The sequence below is a fragment of the Meles meles genome, chromosome 1 (assembly GCF_922984935.1).
Source record: "Meles meles chromosome 1, mMelMel3.1 paternal haplotype, whole genome shotgun sequence".
NCBI classification, from domain to species: Eukaryota; Metazoa; Chordata; class Mammalia; order Carnivora; family Mustelidae; genus Meles; species Meles meles.
The window spans coordinates 26744832-26762622 of record NC_060066.1 but is presented as its reverse complement, the minus strand read 5'-3'; the positions used below and the strand labels follow the sequence as shown (position 1 = coordinate 26762622).

The 17791-nt window shown below is 32.3% G+C and overlaps 1 protein-coding gene across 2 annotated transcripts in view; it reads right to left on the bottom strand.

Moving 5' to 3' along the window:
* Nucleotides 1-17791, bottom strand: part of CSMD3 (CUB and Sushi multiple domains 3) — a 1273428-nt gene that overhangs the window by 111919 nt on the left and 1143718 nt on the right. For both annotated transcript variants that reach the window (XM_046025880.1, XM_046025873.1), the window contains 4 exons: nucleotides 12935-13053; nucleotides 11812-11881; nucleotides 7230-7346; nucleotides 3480-3689 (listed from right to left, as the gene is read on the bottom strand). In XM_046025880.1, coding sequence (XP_045881836.1) covers nucleotides 3480-3689; nucleotides 7230-7346; nucleotides 11812-11881; nucleotides 12935-13053 — 516 coding nt within the window. The remainder of the gene's footprint in view (nucleotides 1-3479; nucleotides 3690-7229; nucleotides 7347-11811; nucleotides 11882-12934; nucleotides 13054-17791) is intronic.

The following is a 17791-nucleotide window of genomic DNA, read 5'->3' as shown; positions in this document are numbered from 1 at the left end:
AATAAGCATATGCATAAGCCTAACTCTGAGTCTTTTTAAATTTGTTTTTTACTATTTTTTTCCTCAAAAAAAAAAAACAAAACCCTACAGTATCCCTCTGTTGGGTTTCTCCAAATAAATTCTTTAACAAATATGAAGTATTAAGAAACAAGTTTCCTTCTAATACAAATTTTGTACTTCAGTTATCATGATATTTTTAGCATAGTAGTATAACTATGTGTTTATTTGTTCATATTCCTCTTGTTCTACATTCTGTGTGAAATCAAACCTCCTGTTTTGTTTACCACTGTGAACTAAAGGCCTTGTCCATTCATACAGTAGGTACTTAATGAATATTGCCAAATAAATTTTGAAGTTATAAACAGTATAAATATTCATATACTCATGCCAATATGATTAATATTTGGGACTTTGCTTTCAAGAATAGTTAAATAATATTTTATTATTAATAATAATATTTTAATTATTAATTATATTTAAATTGCCAACAATCAGAGGCTATTTTCCATTGACCACTAAATTCTAAATTTCCCAAATCAGAAGACTGCATTTGCAGTTGAATCAGTAACCTTAAGTTGTTTATTAAAATGTAACTCAAGGGGTGCCTGGGTGGCTCAGTGGGCTAAAGCCTCTGCCTTCGCTCACGTCATGATCTCAGGGTCCTGGGATCCAGCCCCACATGGGGCTCTCTGCTCAGCAGGGAGCCTGCTTCCCCCCTCTCTCTCTGCCTGCCTCTCTGCCTACTTGTGATCTCTGTCAAATAAATAAATAAAATCTTTTAAAAATATATATATATAACTCAAATTTTTAAGCTAGACTTTCAGAATTAACAATTTCCTTAAGATACTAAGTGCTTTTTTCCTTAGTCTACCTTTTTTATTTGAATTAATATTCCACACATACAAAAAAATCAAAATCAAAGGCATCATTCCTATTTAAGACAAATGTGTATCATTTGATTTTTTAGGAGTTAGAGTATATCATTCTATTAAACAAATCCTTTCAAATTTTTATTCACATTTAAAAGATTTTATCCAGTTCTATTGCGATGCAATCAACATACAGTGCTGCATGAGTTTAAAGTCTACAACATGATGATTTAACTTCTATATATTGTGAAATGGCGACCACGATAAGTTTAGTTAATTAGATAATTTTGAATAGGATAGAATCAGACAAATGTATGATCCCGCAATAAACTCTGTAACATTTTACCCTCCTATGTATTTTAGTTTAATAAGGAAATAGAGGAAATAGATTTTAAATTTTCAGGAAAAAGTCCTCACCCCATATCATATACAATATAGAACTTAACTGACTGCCAGTAATAACATTAATTTTGGAAGGAAGTTTTCCAGTTTAAGGTTACACTTAATTGTATAATATACATTTTTCCAAAATTCAGAAAGCTCTTAAAAATCTGATCACAAGGGGCGCCTGGGTGGCTCAGTGGTTTAAGCCGCTGCCTTCAGCTCAGGTCATGATCTCAGGGTCCTGGGATCGAGCCCCGCATCCGGCTCTCTGCTCAGCGGGGAGCCTGCTTCCCCCTCTCTCTCTGCCTGCCTCTCTTCCTACTTGTGATCTCTCTCTCTGTCAAATAAAATAAATAAATTCTTTAAAAAAAAAATCTGATCACAAAAACATCCAAAAGTAATGATGATTCTTTGAATCTGTATAAATTAACTTATTTCTCAAAAATGCCATTAGCTCAATAATATAATGTATAAAAGTATAGATAGTTTTAAAATGAAATATAATTCACAAATATTATCTAGTGATCTATAATGATGTAACACATGTCTATAATGTCAACAACATTAATATTATATCAATAACAATAAAAATCCTGTATCTTTTATGTTTTTGCTATATAAATAGTGAATCTTTTTTAAGGGCACATTGACTGAAAATGCAGTTAGTAAAATTCAAATTCTAGTTATACATCATTCAAATAAGAGCATTATTTTGAGAGGCAGAAGGAAAAAGAGGGAAGGATAAAAAGATGAAGCCTGGTTTAAAGTAAATAACAAGGTACTTGGCATAGGCCATGAACACCTGCTAGAGAAGGACTACAAATATAGCTCCAAGTATTCTGGCAGCAAATAAGAAACTTAATCCATTGCCCAATTGTTTTTGAAATAATTAAATTCCTTGGGAACATGGTTGATTCCGTACTGAGAGGTGGCAGAAATTACTTCTATTTTATGTAAATGATGATGTGTGATATTGTGTTCTTAAGTAATGTATGCAAGCATTACTTAAGACCCATGTAGTTGGAATTTATGATGTCTATTTTAACTACTCTTAAATTTCCTTCTGGGTATATGCTTTTATTCAGTAAATATTTATTGTGCTCTTACTTTGTAGCCCTTGAAATATATTGACAAATAGGACAAGATGCCTGTTCTTGTGTAGCTCACATTCAAAAGTATCACATACTCATAAAATCTTTTAATAATTATGGCAGAGATACAATTAAATGTTATTTGATTAAAAGTTGCAGTCATCGGAACTACATTGCATAAAATATCATCATAACTTTAAATGTTTAATTTTAGTCTTAAAAGTTTAAAAGTCCTAGACTTTTAAAATCTGAAATAATATAATCATAAAAATACCTAAAATGCACTGAATATTTAATAATAGTATACTTCATGTCATGTATTTTACATTAATTTCATCATATAAAGTTAAAAAGCATCTAGGAGGTACTATTACTAACTATATTATGCGAATGAAGAAATGGAGTGTAGCTCTAATCTATTTGAGATTGAATCTGGAGAGTCAGAGTCTATTCAAAAAAGATAAAAATCAGGGCGCCTGGGAGGCTCAGTGGGTTAAAGTCTCTGCCTTCGGCTCAGGTCATGATCCTGGAGTCCTGGTATCAAGCCCCGCATTGGGCTCTCTGCTTGGCGGGGAGCCTGCTTCCCTTCCTCTCTTTCTGCCTACCTCTCTGCCTACTTGTGATCTCTGTCTGTCAAATAAATAAAGTTTAAAAATGTTTAAAAAAATTTTTTAAAAAGAGATAAAAATCTTGTCAAAGTATTTATTTTATATTCTCATGGAAATAGAATGGAATGAAAGAATGTCATATTATTCTATCATAAAGCAAAAGAAAATTTTATACAGAATATGTGAGTACTGCAAAATATTTTCAATACACTTATTTTAATGGAAAAACAAAGATAAATCTTTGATACCCAGTTTACCTTGCCTTGGCTTGCTTAATTTAATTGTGTATTAATACGAATTCAATTGTTGTTTCATGGTTAGAATTTTCCAAGGCCTCAGAAAGACATCATTTTCCCAATACAGTTGCCTGAAAATTGCATTATTAAAAAAAAAAATCTTCCTAATTTAGGCTTGCCTTAGTTTAGGCTTTCTAAAACACAATATAGAAAAAATATTTAGAGTTAGTTAAATTGCTAATAGCTGATTTGAAGCTAAATGAGCTTCCACTTTTTTGTTAAACCTCTCACCTTGGTATACAATGTGGAACCCTTGTTTGTTTTGTGAATAGTCACTGTGAAAATACAAACTGGTTTCATGAGTCGTACTAAACAGGGAAGATGGTATTTGAGGACCACTAAGCCGGCCAATAACAGTACTAGTTTCTGAGGATCCACTTCTTACTTCCAAATAATCATGTATGGTTTCTGTAGAAAAATTGACAAACTGGAGATGTACACCTAAAGAAGAAAAGTAAACAATACTACTTTATTGTTTTATCCGATTGAATATGCACACGTTTATACACACACTCCCATTAATGTAGTTATATATGTTTCCACGTAGGTCACGAGGCATAGTCTCAAGTTCTGGGCTATGGGTTTGCCCTTTGCCAGGAAACTAGCATGTCATGGTTCAAAGTAATAGAATACCGCTCTCAAATGCCCACTAGTTGTCATAGGGGAATCTCTTTCATTTTGCTGTAATGTCACCATTACAAAACTAACCAAAAAAGTGGCTTTCTTGCTCTTGGATACCATTTAAAATTGGATTAAACAATTTTTAGAGGTAAAAAAGCCATTTGGTGTATTTGTCCAATTTGAGGTCAAAATATGATTGCAAAGTTTTCAATTATTAACATAATACGATTCCACAATTCCATTACAAATTAGTCATTCATCTATGGGTGATACATTAACTTCCTCAATATAGCATTAGAGGCATATAATTTATAAATGTGTTCTTTTACTAGTTTATAAGAAGATAATGCTAATTTTTATATAATTGTCCCAGTAAAATCTAGTGTTATATGCTGTAATATTGCAATATAGTCTCAAATTTTATATAAACATAACTAAAATATGAGATAGTGAAAAGTTTCTAGAATGGAAAAAATAAAATGAGAGCCTCGTTGAGGTATGCTTACCTAATTAATATTCAATTTTAGTGACTTACAGGGGTTTTTTCAACTATCATTCTCCAAATTGTTAAAATAATAAAATCTGGCATTTATTGTTTGCTAGACACTTTCTTAAGTGTTTATACATGTTATTTAATGTCCACAGTTACTCATAAGAATAAAGAAACAGAGGCACAGAGAAGCTAAGTAATACACTAGATTATGCAATGACTTAAAAGACCTGAAATTCAAACTCAGACATTCTTGGCTCTTGGACTCTTACTTTTGATAACGACATTGGATTTCTCTACTAAAGTCACATTTTGTTACTGGAAAGAGTTCTACAAAAACATTTTGTTACATGGGAAGAGATTTTCATGGGCAAATACATTTGGGAAACACTGGGAATAGGATTTAAAATATTAATCAGGTTTCTGTAAAATTATACAAATTTCTTAGAAATTTGAACAAGCTATCCTAATATGGGAGGCTCCAAGAATTGCATATATTTTTCTAAAAATTTCCCAAGCCTCCTTTTCACAAATTATCTTGTCAATAAACGTCTTACAGACACAAGAGAATACTTCTTTGATTTTTGATATATATTCAGTATTCTTTTCAAAAATTACAAATTATTTTTTTGAAATACAGTAGAACTAATTTTTGATTCAACAAAACTCAAAGAGAACAATGGTATTATTTAAATGTAATCAAATAAGAAACTGTCTCTTATGTTTTCATTTCTAAAATACAGATGTGTATTATTTCCAATTTTGGTTTTTCTAAAATCAAGGAATTATTAATGAGAGGTAAGCTAAAAATGATATGATGACTCTATTGAAAATATTTTAATAATTTATTTTAAAATAATTCAGTTGGGAACGCCTGGTGGCTCAGTCAATTAAGCTTCTGCCTTTTGCTCAGGTCAAGATCCCAGGGTCCTATGACTGAGTCCTGTGTTGGCCCTTTGCTCAGCAGGGATCCTGCTTCTTCTCCCTCTACCTGTCTCCCCCTGCTTGTGTGCACTCACTCTCTCTCTCTCTCTCTGTCTCTCTCTCTGACAAGTAAATAAAACCTTTAAAAATATAAAATAAAATAATTCAGTTAGCTCCATAAGCTACATGGGATGAGCCCTCTTAAGTGGCTGGTAAAAGACACATAAGAATAACCACACAGGGGAACCTGGGTGGCTCAGTGGGTTAAAGCCTCTGCCTTTGGCTCAGGTCATGATCCCAGAGTCCTGGGATCGAGCCCCGCATCAGGCTCTCTGCTCCGTGGGGAGCCTGCTTCCTCCTCTCTCTCTCTGCCTGCCCCTCTGCCTACTTGTGATCTCTGTCTGTCAAATAAATAAATAAAATCTTTAAAAAAAAAAAAAAAAGAATAACCACACAGGTTCAAATCTCTTACTCATTTATATCAGTACTGTTATTCAGTGAATGGACATAGAATTTGACTATAACTTCAAAGTAAGCACGTTTCCATATTAACCAGGATAATCCTCATTAGGAAGTCTTCCAACATCTTTCTGTGGCCTCCTGTTTTCCCAAAACCTCGGGCCAGTCACACCGCATTCAGGTTGGTTGAATTTCTTCAGTTTTCATCTGCATCTTTCCATGTGTCACTCTGTTTACCAATAATTTCTTTCCAGTTCCCCACAGATGGACCCTCTTTGTTGGGCTGACTCTTACTTATCTACAAAGTCACAATTTAGAAATTACTTCCTTTAGCAAGACTTTTCTGCATTTCCTGGATAAGGCATCCATTTCCTGGATGTCTGTACTAATTACAGTCCTGTAATCTATTCTAGTTTACTGAATAGCATATTTGACAACCTGTTGCCTCATCATGACTATAACTTATCTGGGGAAAGATACGAAGTCTGTTTCACTATGCATTTTATTCCCATTTAGCATATTACTTGGAGTATAACATGCACTCAGAAGGAAATGTCAAAACTAGTTTTCTGTGAATTTATGTAAAATATTTAATTATGTAAAATATTTAAATATGGATTTTAATTCATATTTATTTAAATATAAGTTTTAAATTCATAGATGGTTTTGGGTAATAAGGTACTGAATTCAGTCAATAAGTGAGATGGTACATAATTCCTTAATTGCTCTAAATCCACCAGGTTTGTGTATGGTTCAGGGAATCTACTCATCCTTATCTTCAGTGATTTAATAAATAAGACTTTCTTCCATCTAGCACTTCTAGTTATGCATATACAAACCCAAAGTTATGAAGCTACAAGAGAATATATTAGTGATAGAAGAGTGAGAAAGAATCCATGAAATGTTATGTATATAATGCAATATACCCAAAAACTGATAATTGTATTATTAAAATCAGGAAGTATTACATCTACATAGGTATTTAAACACAACATTAGAAATTTGCACTACTTTTAAATGTAAAATCTTATTTATTTGGAATGAATATTAGATAAATTTGATAAATTATCAGAAACTATTTTATATATATATATATATCACTTGGTTATAGTAACAAGAAGAGAGTTATAAAAAGGAATATACACAAAAATCACATTGAATTTACTATTGCCACATACATCGAAATCAGACTAAATCCATACAAATCAACTGAAAAATATCAGAAAGTTACCTATCTACCTGCCATCTAACTATGAAATTAGAAAGGCCCATATCTTTTCAATTATCCTAGTATTTCAAGTGAAAGATATTTGATTTCAGCAACCAAATTTGGCTCAGGCAATTCAAATTTCACTCCTCAATTTACATAACTGAAGGCAATCCCAAAGTAAACTATAATTTGTGAGTTTTTACTAGACCTTGATATTTCTTTATAAAGATACATTTTTGATCCAGAAATCTTTCTCACATGTTTTTACTATACATACCGAAACCTATGGGCAGCTTTATTGTCCATGTGCAATCTAAGCTGCTAGGGTAGTTTCCAGGAAACCCAGGGCTGAGGATCACACCGCTGAAATCTGACATAGCACCACCACACTGAGCTACAAAAGGAGAGGTCTCATGTAAGCCAGAGTAGTGGAATACTTTACTGTATCAAAAACAAATTGAAATCATTTCAAGTCTTAAATCTGAGTTAAAACTGTTTGACATAAATTTTAATATTGTCAACTCTCATTCACACCACACACTAGTAATCAAATATAATCGATTGATAATGCATTTTCTAAAATAGCTTAAAAAGACAACATACTTCCTTCCTCAGCAATAAATGCAAGCTAAATCAATTCTTGCCCAGCAAGAAGTAGCTTATGTGCAGTGAATACAATCAAACAAGGAGCATATGTCCTTTTCCACAGCAGGCAGTTTATTTCTTATCCGTAAGTATCTCTAGGAATGTTATCATTCGTTCCAAAGATGACACAATTTAGAAAAAAAAAATCAAGCCAATAATATCTATTCTAAATACTGTATTCAGAAGGGAACCCTTTTCCCAGCCTTCCCTCCTTTTTTTTTGTGAGAAGGTTAAAGAGTTTTAAGAAAGAGATGGGTTTCTATTGGTAATGTGTCATGGATTCACATAACACACATGGGATATGGCTGTACTTTATCCTTAAATGTGCTTGTTCTGGAATCTCTACTATACTGATTTGCTATTAATAAATTAGCAAAAATTATAAGAATAGATAATTAGCCAAGTTCATGATTACATATAATTATTTAACATGTATTAAAAGAGTCATTGCATTTGAGAAACTAATTCTTTCCTCTAAAAGTACATTTTTATTACTTCATCATATAAGGACTAAAATACACATTTGTTAATTGTGGGATTAAGAATAAAATGTCATGGTTGTGCATCAAGTTTGAAAATTACCTGTATATAACACTTACCTGCAGTTACATTCATTTATTTGTTGTGAAGAATAATAAAAGATACTCAAACTTCAGATTGTATATCATAAAAGCAAATTCAGTAAAAATGTCATCAATGTTCTGTATATCAGTAACCTGTTTGATAGCTATTTTAACTATGTGAACTGAATGAATTATATCATCTTACCATTGTGTGTGTATCTATATCTATATATGTGTGTGTATATATGTATATATAAAATAATAAAGCAATAGTCATATAAACCTTTCTTTCCACTGAGATATAAAGATACACCTGTGCATTTTTTCATCCTTCTGAAATCTCAGCTCATCTATCCTCAAACCAGAGTAATTTTCAACATACAGGTACAATTAAGATTCAAAAATTCCTTTTTCTGAAATTTGATTGTTCATATATATTCATCACAGAGTCTGATAATTAATGAGGGGTAGAGAAAATATTTTGGCCATTCAAAAACATTTTAAAATTTCTGACAAGACTGTATTGTAGGTTTGTTTCGCTTTATCCAGAACTTGGGGTAAAAGAGCACAAGGACTATCTTCTCTCTTGTCTTCAAAATCTCGTCTTTCACCTGCTCATTTTTCCTCCAATTCTGCTACTTTCTTTCTCTTCAGTATGACCTGAAAATCCTGTCCTCAGCATTGCTCACCTTTCTAGAGTTTAAATCTTAAAATCAGAGGAGAAAGAAGGAAATAAAATGAAGAAGAGATCATGAAGGAGAAAGAAAGAATGACTAATCATGAAACACATAAAAAAGAAACCCCAAAATGCATCAGCCTTCAGCTCTGTTTTCCCTATGTCTCTGTGATTTCACACACTCCTGGGTCTTTAGTGACAATTTTGTGTGTTCTACCAGTGACTCTGTACTAGACTCTATTTTGCCCCATTACACTCTTATTAAGGACACAACTATAGCCTCCAAGGTAAACACAACCATAGTCCTCTAAGATAAGATCATCTTTGATTGTTCTTTCTGATTTGTCTCTATTACCTAAAAATCTCAAGCGACTTTTCTTTCCATCCATCAGAATATCTGGCAGATTGTTTATTTTCCAGTCCACAGAGCTGTACAACCTTTTTACCTGATAACTAGAGCTTTAAGACATTCTCTGAATCAGCCTTCTGCTTCAGTTTCTCCTTATAATATGGCCATGATATCACTTCTAATACTTTATCAAATACAGTACAAGTTTATTGGAAAAAATCTATAAAATGCAAAAAAGTGACTGAAAAATAAAAATGTCCTCTAATTTTACTACCCATAGATAACCTATTAACTTTTGTATTTTTTTTTCTGCAGAAAAATATATGTGTGTATTTATACAGGAATGCATGCAATGAAAATAGGCTCATACTGTGAGTTATTTTAAGCCTTTGATACTTAACTATATATTGTAAACTTTGGCCATATCATTAAATATTCCATTATTATACAGCTATATGCAATGACATAATTAATTTAGGTAAAATCCTAAGTAAACAATTTAAAAATATATGAAAGAATGCTAAAAGACTTATAAATGTGTATCAAAAGATAAAAAAACTAAACTTTAATAAAAAGAAAATAATTACACAAATTAGACGATGCTATGTGGCTGAGGCCATGTTAAATATTAAATTTTTTAAATATGTTACAGTATAGAAAATTATTCTAAGTGAGTGTCAAGAAAAAATCATAATTATATATATAATATATATACATTAAAATATATATAGTAGAATCCCAAAACTTTATATTAATTTATTATATAAAACATATATAGTTTATATATCTTATTACATAAAACCCATATATTTTATTTATAAAATATATATACTGTAGAATCCCAAAACTTTATATTTATAATATAAAACATAATTTTATATAAAATATATTTTAAATTAATATTATATAAAATATATTATAAGTATGCACAGTATGGAATCCCAAAACTTTATATTAATTTATTCACTAAGCAATCTTTTATTGTATGCTTATGATGAGAACAGTCCCAGGCACTGGGGATATAATAATGAACAAAAGACCTAAACTCTCTGTTTTCATATCAGCAGAATACATAGGTTATTTTGTTCTCTGTACGCTTTTCATATTCCCAATTTTTATACTTAATTGGATACACCCATATAACACACACACATAATTGGCATTGTCTGTATGTATAAATGTGTACAATAGGCATTATATACAGATAATTTTATAATTGTCATTATATACACTAGTAAATTATTTATGGCACATAAAGAAATGTATCTTCTAAAAAATATCATCCAATCTAAATTCTGAATGCTTTCAATATCTTTTGCCAATTAAAAACATCCTTACTTCTAAACATTATTTTCTAATGGACCCAAGAATAGGACGCATGTAGGCATTACAGATTGAACCACCTTCCCACTATATTCATGCATTAAAGCCCTAACTCACAATCTGGCTGTGCTTGGAATTAGGGCCTTTAAGGAGGTAACTGAGGTTATGGGAAATTATAAGGGTAGAGCCCTAATCTAACAGTACCTGTGGTCCTCATCAGAAAAGACACCAGAGGCATTTGCACACAGGGAAAAGACCATATGAAGATGATGTCCATCTACAAGCCAGGGAGAGAGACCACACAAGAAAACAACACTTCCAGCATCTTGATCTTGGATTTCTAGCTTCTAATGTTGTAAGGAAATACATTTCTGTTGTCTAACCCACTCATTTATTGTATTCTTATGGCAGCTCAAGCAAACTAATATAGTACAGAGGTTAAGTCATATAAATCACACCAGTTCTTTTGCTTTTTACCTTTTTCCTACTCAGAAAAGGCTACCTTCCTCATCTATCGATCTTAATTGCATTACCACCTAAAACTGTAAATTTTATGGGCTGACTATGTTTCCCAATGACTTGGCTTAATACTATCTTTCTGAAAATCTATGTTGCAGCCAATTGTATAACTTGACACTGAGTTTCTTTCTTAATTCATGTCTTTTATTTCTATCACTCTAAATGGTAAATGAATGTTTTAAAAATAGGGATTATATATCACATTTCTTTTTCATACTCTATAGATCCCAGGATATTATAGTTACACACCGATACCAGAAATGAGGAAGAGAAAAAGAAAATGAAAAAGTGGCTAGAAATAACTGGAAGCAGGATGAAGTTAAGGCAAAAACTGGATCCCACACTTTGTAAGATCCAAGTGTTATTTTTATATATTCCATATTTCAACTGCCTGCCACCAGTGAAGACATTTCATGGGGTGTCATGCTGTCTTTGGTAGACTCCAGATTCCTTATCTATTTTGGGTCAATAGGAAACAATGGGAAATTTACTTATTTTCCTGATCTATGGATATTTCTATCACATAATACAGAGAAGAGTTTCCAAAGATTGAAAAACATAATACCTTTTCTCAATTTTTAAAGTCATCCATTGATATTAAAGTTTGAGGTTAAAAAAAATTTGTGAAAATTTAAAATTAAAAAAAGATGTGAAACATTTATCTCAAAATATAATTTCCATAAAACCTGACAAAAGGCAAACTATATATTTCAGCAACATTAAACATAGGTGTATCTTTAAAATTTGACAAAGCTTATGAGTGATTTACAGTTGTTCAACTTACCCAAACAAATTGGGATTGGATAATTCCATCTTCTTACAGGTCCAGGCATACATGTAATGTGAGAATGACCCTACATAAAAAAGATGCAGTTCAGTACACATTTTAAAAAGACTAAATTAAACATAACACAGTGAATGGTCATTATAAAAATAAAATATATATTATCATTTTTCATATTTTTTAAACTTTTGCTACAATTCTCTGTATAACTTGAAATAATAAAGGTAATTATATACCTTGTGATAAAATATAAAAAATGACATGGTCCTGGTAGAAAAATTAAGACTCCTAATCACATCCGAATTATGCTTTTTAAACTTAACATTTTTCCACTGAAACATATTCTACTGGGATATTTCAATGATTATGTGAGTGAAAAGACCATATATATAAATGTTTATAATAAATTTCAATAATATTCAAGGTAAAATATGGTAAAGCATAATTTAAAAATATTTCATAAAATATTAAAATGAGTCAATTAAGATATATTAAATTTTAAACTGAAACATAAAGTCCTAAAATATCAGATTGTACTTCTGAGACTAATAATTTATAATACAATGTTAAAGACTATAAATCATTAATTTTTAATTCTGCTTTCTCTAAGGAATCTATTTATTTATCATACGAAATAGTCTCTGCCTCTTTTTTTGTTTTGTCTCAGTTACTTAATAGGTCAATTCTTTAGAGAGATTTTTATGGAACCATAAATTTGAGACCCTCTAACATATATTTCTGGTTGATTTTCACTAATTTCAAAAATTTATTTTCATGGTAATTTCATTTAATGTTAAGCACTTTTTTTTTATTTTCAAATCCTAAAGATCCAAGAGTTGAGTTGGTACATCCTATATGAACAGAGAGAAAATTGTGAAGTAAAGATTAATTTTGATTCAAAAATAATTTCTGGTTACTTGCAAACAAAGCATATTTAGTCTGTTCTAGTAATTTCTCTCATGAATATGTTTTATGGACAAATTGAATAACTTTTTGCTTAAGGCTACAGTATACAATTTGAAGTCAATATTGTTTTAAAACTTTTGGATTATCAATCATCGCTCCATTAAAATATTCCAAAAAAGCAATGGGAATCAAAACTATAATTTAAAAATAGCCTTACCTGTAGAGAATATCCTTGATCACACTGAAAGGATACTACATCACCAACCATATATCTGTCTCCGATTTTCATTCCGCTGCTAGGAGTTTGTGGTTCAGGACAGGAGTCTAAACCGATTGCTGAGAATATGTAAAGATATTAGCATAAGTAACTTTTAAATAATGAATGCTTAAATTATGCATATTAAATTACCAAAATTGAACGGTGGTATCATTAAAACTAGATTTTTATATTGGGACATTAGGAATGTTCTGTGAGTACTATTTAAGTGTGAATAAGATTTAACTATGGTTGTTAAAAGCAATGTGCTTTGGAACTGTACCATAAAACTATTTCTTTGAATTTTCATGGCATCAACCATTAAATAATGATGTGATTACACTTAAAGTCTTTTCTAACTCACAGTCTAAATGTCTTCTTTTAGGGGCACCTAAAAGAAAGAAGGTGGCTCAGTGGGTTAAAGCCTCTGCCTTCAGCTCAGGTCATGATCCCAGGGTCCTGGGATCGAGCCCCACATTGGCTCTCTGCTCAGTGGGAAGCCTGCTTCCCTTCCTCTCTCTGCCTGCCTCTCTGTCTACTTGTGATCTTTGTCTGTCAAATAAATAAATAAAAATCTTAAAAAATAAAAAATAAATAAAAAATAAATGTCTTCTACTATAAAACAAAAATTAAAAATTCCTAAAAAGAAAATCCCTTAAGGAATAAAACAATAATTTATTTTGAGAGTAATATAAAATTATATTTGTAAATATGCTTAATAAAATACTAAAAATTATTTGCTATTTTGTCCATATCACCTGGTTCCTTCTTCTTTCATACAAAATGGGCTTTTAATTTATGAGACATAGTGTGAGATACTCATTACAGTAATTTTTTAAAATATTTTATTTATTTATTTGATAGAGAGATAAAGAGCACAAGTAGGCAGAGTGGCAGGCAGAGGGAGAGGGAGAAGTGGACTCCTGGCTGAGCAAGGGGCCAGATGCAGGGCTTGATCCCAGGATGCTGGGATCATGACCTGAGCAGAAGGCAGCCACTTAACTGACTGAGCCACCCAGGTGTCCCACATGTAAAAGTTTTTAAATGTATTTTTTTTTAAGATTTATTTATTTGACACACAGAGAGAGAAATCACAAGTAGGTAGAGAGAGAGGGGGAAGCAGGCTTCCCGCTGAGCAGAGAGCCTGATGCGGGACTCAATCCCAGGACCCTGAGACAGCGACCAGAACCGAAGGCAGAGGCCCAAACCACTGAGCCATCCAGGAGCCCTTAAATGTATTTTTAAGTAAGATTTGTTCTCAGAGAAAAAAAAAAAAAGAAGAAGAAGAAGATTTGTTCTCCAAATACATTATAATCGCAAAGGAGAAAAATGTAGTTTATTGAGACCGGAAATGTTTAGGTGACACTTGAAATCAGTTATTTCTGAAGAAGAGATAATTCCATAACTCAAAACACTTCCATTATTTTTACATTAACAATATATTTTTCAACATAAGAGAATAAAAGCATACTGAATATAAGTTTTTTTCCTAAAATGATTTAAAGTCTGAAAAAATTGATTTTTTTGACAAAAGATTTTGAAACATGTATTATTATTAAGAAATTTTTTTATCTTCAATAAAATCTAATGTTTATTATTCAATTATTTGTGGTTCACATTAGAAGATAATCTAATGCATATTTAAACTATGGGAGGAAATAGTTATCCCTCCAAAATCATCATATATATTCATTTCATGAAAAATATATTAAAAACTGAATCCTAAAGAATTACAACACTTCAGACATTCTTTAGTCCTTGATATTTCCCTCTGATGAATGCTCTCATAGCACCACTTTCTACATTCTTCATGGTGCTTAACATAAATAATGAAAAAATAACTGTGTAATTACTCAATATTTATTTCCGCTATGAGAATAGAAACTCCTTAAGGGCAGCTTAGAGCACAGCATCTTAAGGAAGCATTCAATTAACATTGGTTGATTGGATAAATGAATAGTATGAAAAAGAACATGAATCTCTACTTTGATAACTTCTTAATAAATACTAGTGTCTAGCTCTGCAAATGGAAGATACTTTATCTAATAATACAATATTCAGAGTAGCTAAAAATCATTCCAAATTAGGTCATATTTAAGGATAGAAAATGACATAAAAGTACTAACTTGATAGAATTATGATGAGGTCAGAAAGGAAGACAGGGTAGAAGAAGAGTAAACTGGTCATTTGGAAATGCATTTGAGGCAGCCTAGAGGAGGTTAGGGAAGTCTATGGATTGGAGTTCCAACACCTAGGGTTCAATTAACTAAGTCTCTAACCATACATAATGCCTCATATTTCTCGAGGGTTTTGTAATCTTGAATTTATGGGCCTAGGCAAGGTAAGTCACCATTGTTACCTACCTTTAACATTTTAAGGGTTAATGTCTCACTTCCCCAGCTAGATTTTGGGATCCAAAAGTGAAAGAAACTTAACTTTGTTTTAATTCCATCTAATACCCACTAATGGGTCTTACACAATAAATTTATTTGATTTCAAAAGCCCATTTCAGGTATTAATGAGTATCCTAAAAAAGTGATTTATGATATAAACATACATGTCTTATAAATAAGAGAAGAGGAGAAAAGAGGGAAATCTTATAAATAAGATTTCACCTTCCTTTGGTACAATCTTGGTGTTTGGGGAGTTAGAATTCTCCTATGGGTTTCTCCCACTGGCTAACTGGTTATTAAAAAAATAATAATAATAAAAATTTTTAAAAAACAAGGAAAATTAAAAAAAATAGTACATTTATTACTCTTTACCACTAAGGTCATTCTTGGCAGTCATTCTCACTGAGAAGGCCAAAATTTGTACACATTCATTTTTCTTTTCTTTCTATCAAGTACTCCATTCAGGGTTATATACACAGAAAACTATTAATATTCAGAAGTGATGATTTCTTTTTCTCGGAGGAGAACAAATAAAACTATGGTACAGTGATGACTATAAAATATTGAGAGCCTCATTTTTAAGTGAGGCTTACACATAATATATATTGACATAGTAAAATATTTTAAAAGTTTTAACTTTAAAAATGTGATATAAAACGCCTGGGGTGCCTGGGTGGCACTATTAATTGAGCGTCACACTCTTGGTTTTGGCTCAGGTTGTGATTCCAGTGTCCTGGCTCTGTGCTCAGCACAGAGTCTGGAGTTTCTTTCTCCCTCATCTTCTGCCTCCCCCCACCATGTGCGCACTTTCTCTCCCTCTCTCTCTCAAACAAAATAAATCTTAGAATAACGTGAAAATGTGATATAAAACTCTATAAACTCTATAAACTACATAATAGCAATTTTGTAAGTTAAAAATTTTTGTATACAGGGGCTCCTGGGTGGCTCAGTGGGTTAAAGCCTCTGCCTTCAACTCAGGTCATGATCCCAAGGTTCTCGGATCGAGCCCCACATCGGACTCTCTGCTCAGCAGGGAGCCTGCTTCCTTCTCTCTCTCTCTGCCTGCCTCTCTGCCTGCTTGTGATCTGTCAAATAAATAAATAAAATCTTTAAAAAAAAAAAAATTTTTGTATACATATTATCACAGAGAAAAATGAGCAAAAGGAAATATGCCAAATATTAACATAGGTTATAGTCCTTGGTTATGAGATTATTGGTGATTTATATGCCTTTCCTTGTATTTTTCTGAATTTACAGAATTTTTATAATGAACATGAATTATTTTTATAAATAATAACGTCACTGACCTACTAGGTGAATAATTACTAGCAGAGAACTTGGGGGTATAAGAACATACTCCCTTCTATTGTTGAAGAAGACACTGAGTTGGACCAGCTAATCTGTTGAATATGATTATTCCAGGGAAGAAAGTAAGGGGACAAGGTAGTCAGATAAGAAGTCACTGATGGCCTCTCTCATTTTTGTGCAACCAATTATTTTTTGTACATTAAGGAAAATAAAACAGAAATATCTAAAAATCTTGCAATTCTTATTTTACATTTTTATTTTATTTTTATTTTTTTAAATATTTTATTTATTTATTTGACACAGAGAGAGAGATCACAAGTAGGCAGAGAAGCAGGCAGAGAGAGGGGGGGAAGCAGGCTCCCCGCTGAGCAGAGAGCCCAATGTGGGCCTTGATCCCAAGACTACAGGATCATGACCTGGGCGGAAGGTTGAGGCTTAACCCACTGAGCCACCTAGGCGCCCCTCATATTTACGTTTTTATATAAGCAAATAAACTCTAGGGTTCCCAGGAGACTCAGTGAGTTAAGCATCCAACTCTTGACTTTGGATCAGGTCATGATCTTGGGGTTGTGAGACAGACCTGCACTGGGCTGGGTGTGGAGCCTGCTTAAGATTCTCCCTCTCCCGGGATGCCTGGGTGGCTCAGTTGGTTAAGCGGCTGCCTTCCGCGAGCTCCTTGCTCGCCGGGGAGTCTGCTTCTCCCTCTGCCTCTGCCTACCACTCTGTCTGCCTGTGCTTGTGCTCTCTCTCTCTCTCTCTAACAAATAAATAAGTAAAATCTTAAAAAAAAAAAAAAAGATTCTCCCTCTCCCTTTGCCCCTCCCACCATCACTTTCTCTCTACCTCTCTCTCCCTCTCTAAAAACAATTTAAAAATAGATAAACACATAAACTCTGAGTAATTAAATGGCAGTTTTAAAGCAGCCAGGCTTATTGTGGTGATTATTCATAACGTACTAAAATGTTGAATCCCTATGTTATACATCTGAAACTCATATAATCTTGTATGTCAATTAAGCTTCAAAAAATTTGTAAGGTCTGGGGCATCTGGGTGGCTCAGTAGGTTAAACCCTCTGCCTTCGGCTCAGGTCATGATCCCGGAGTCCTGGGATCGAGCT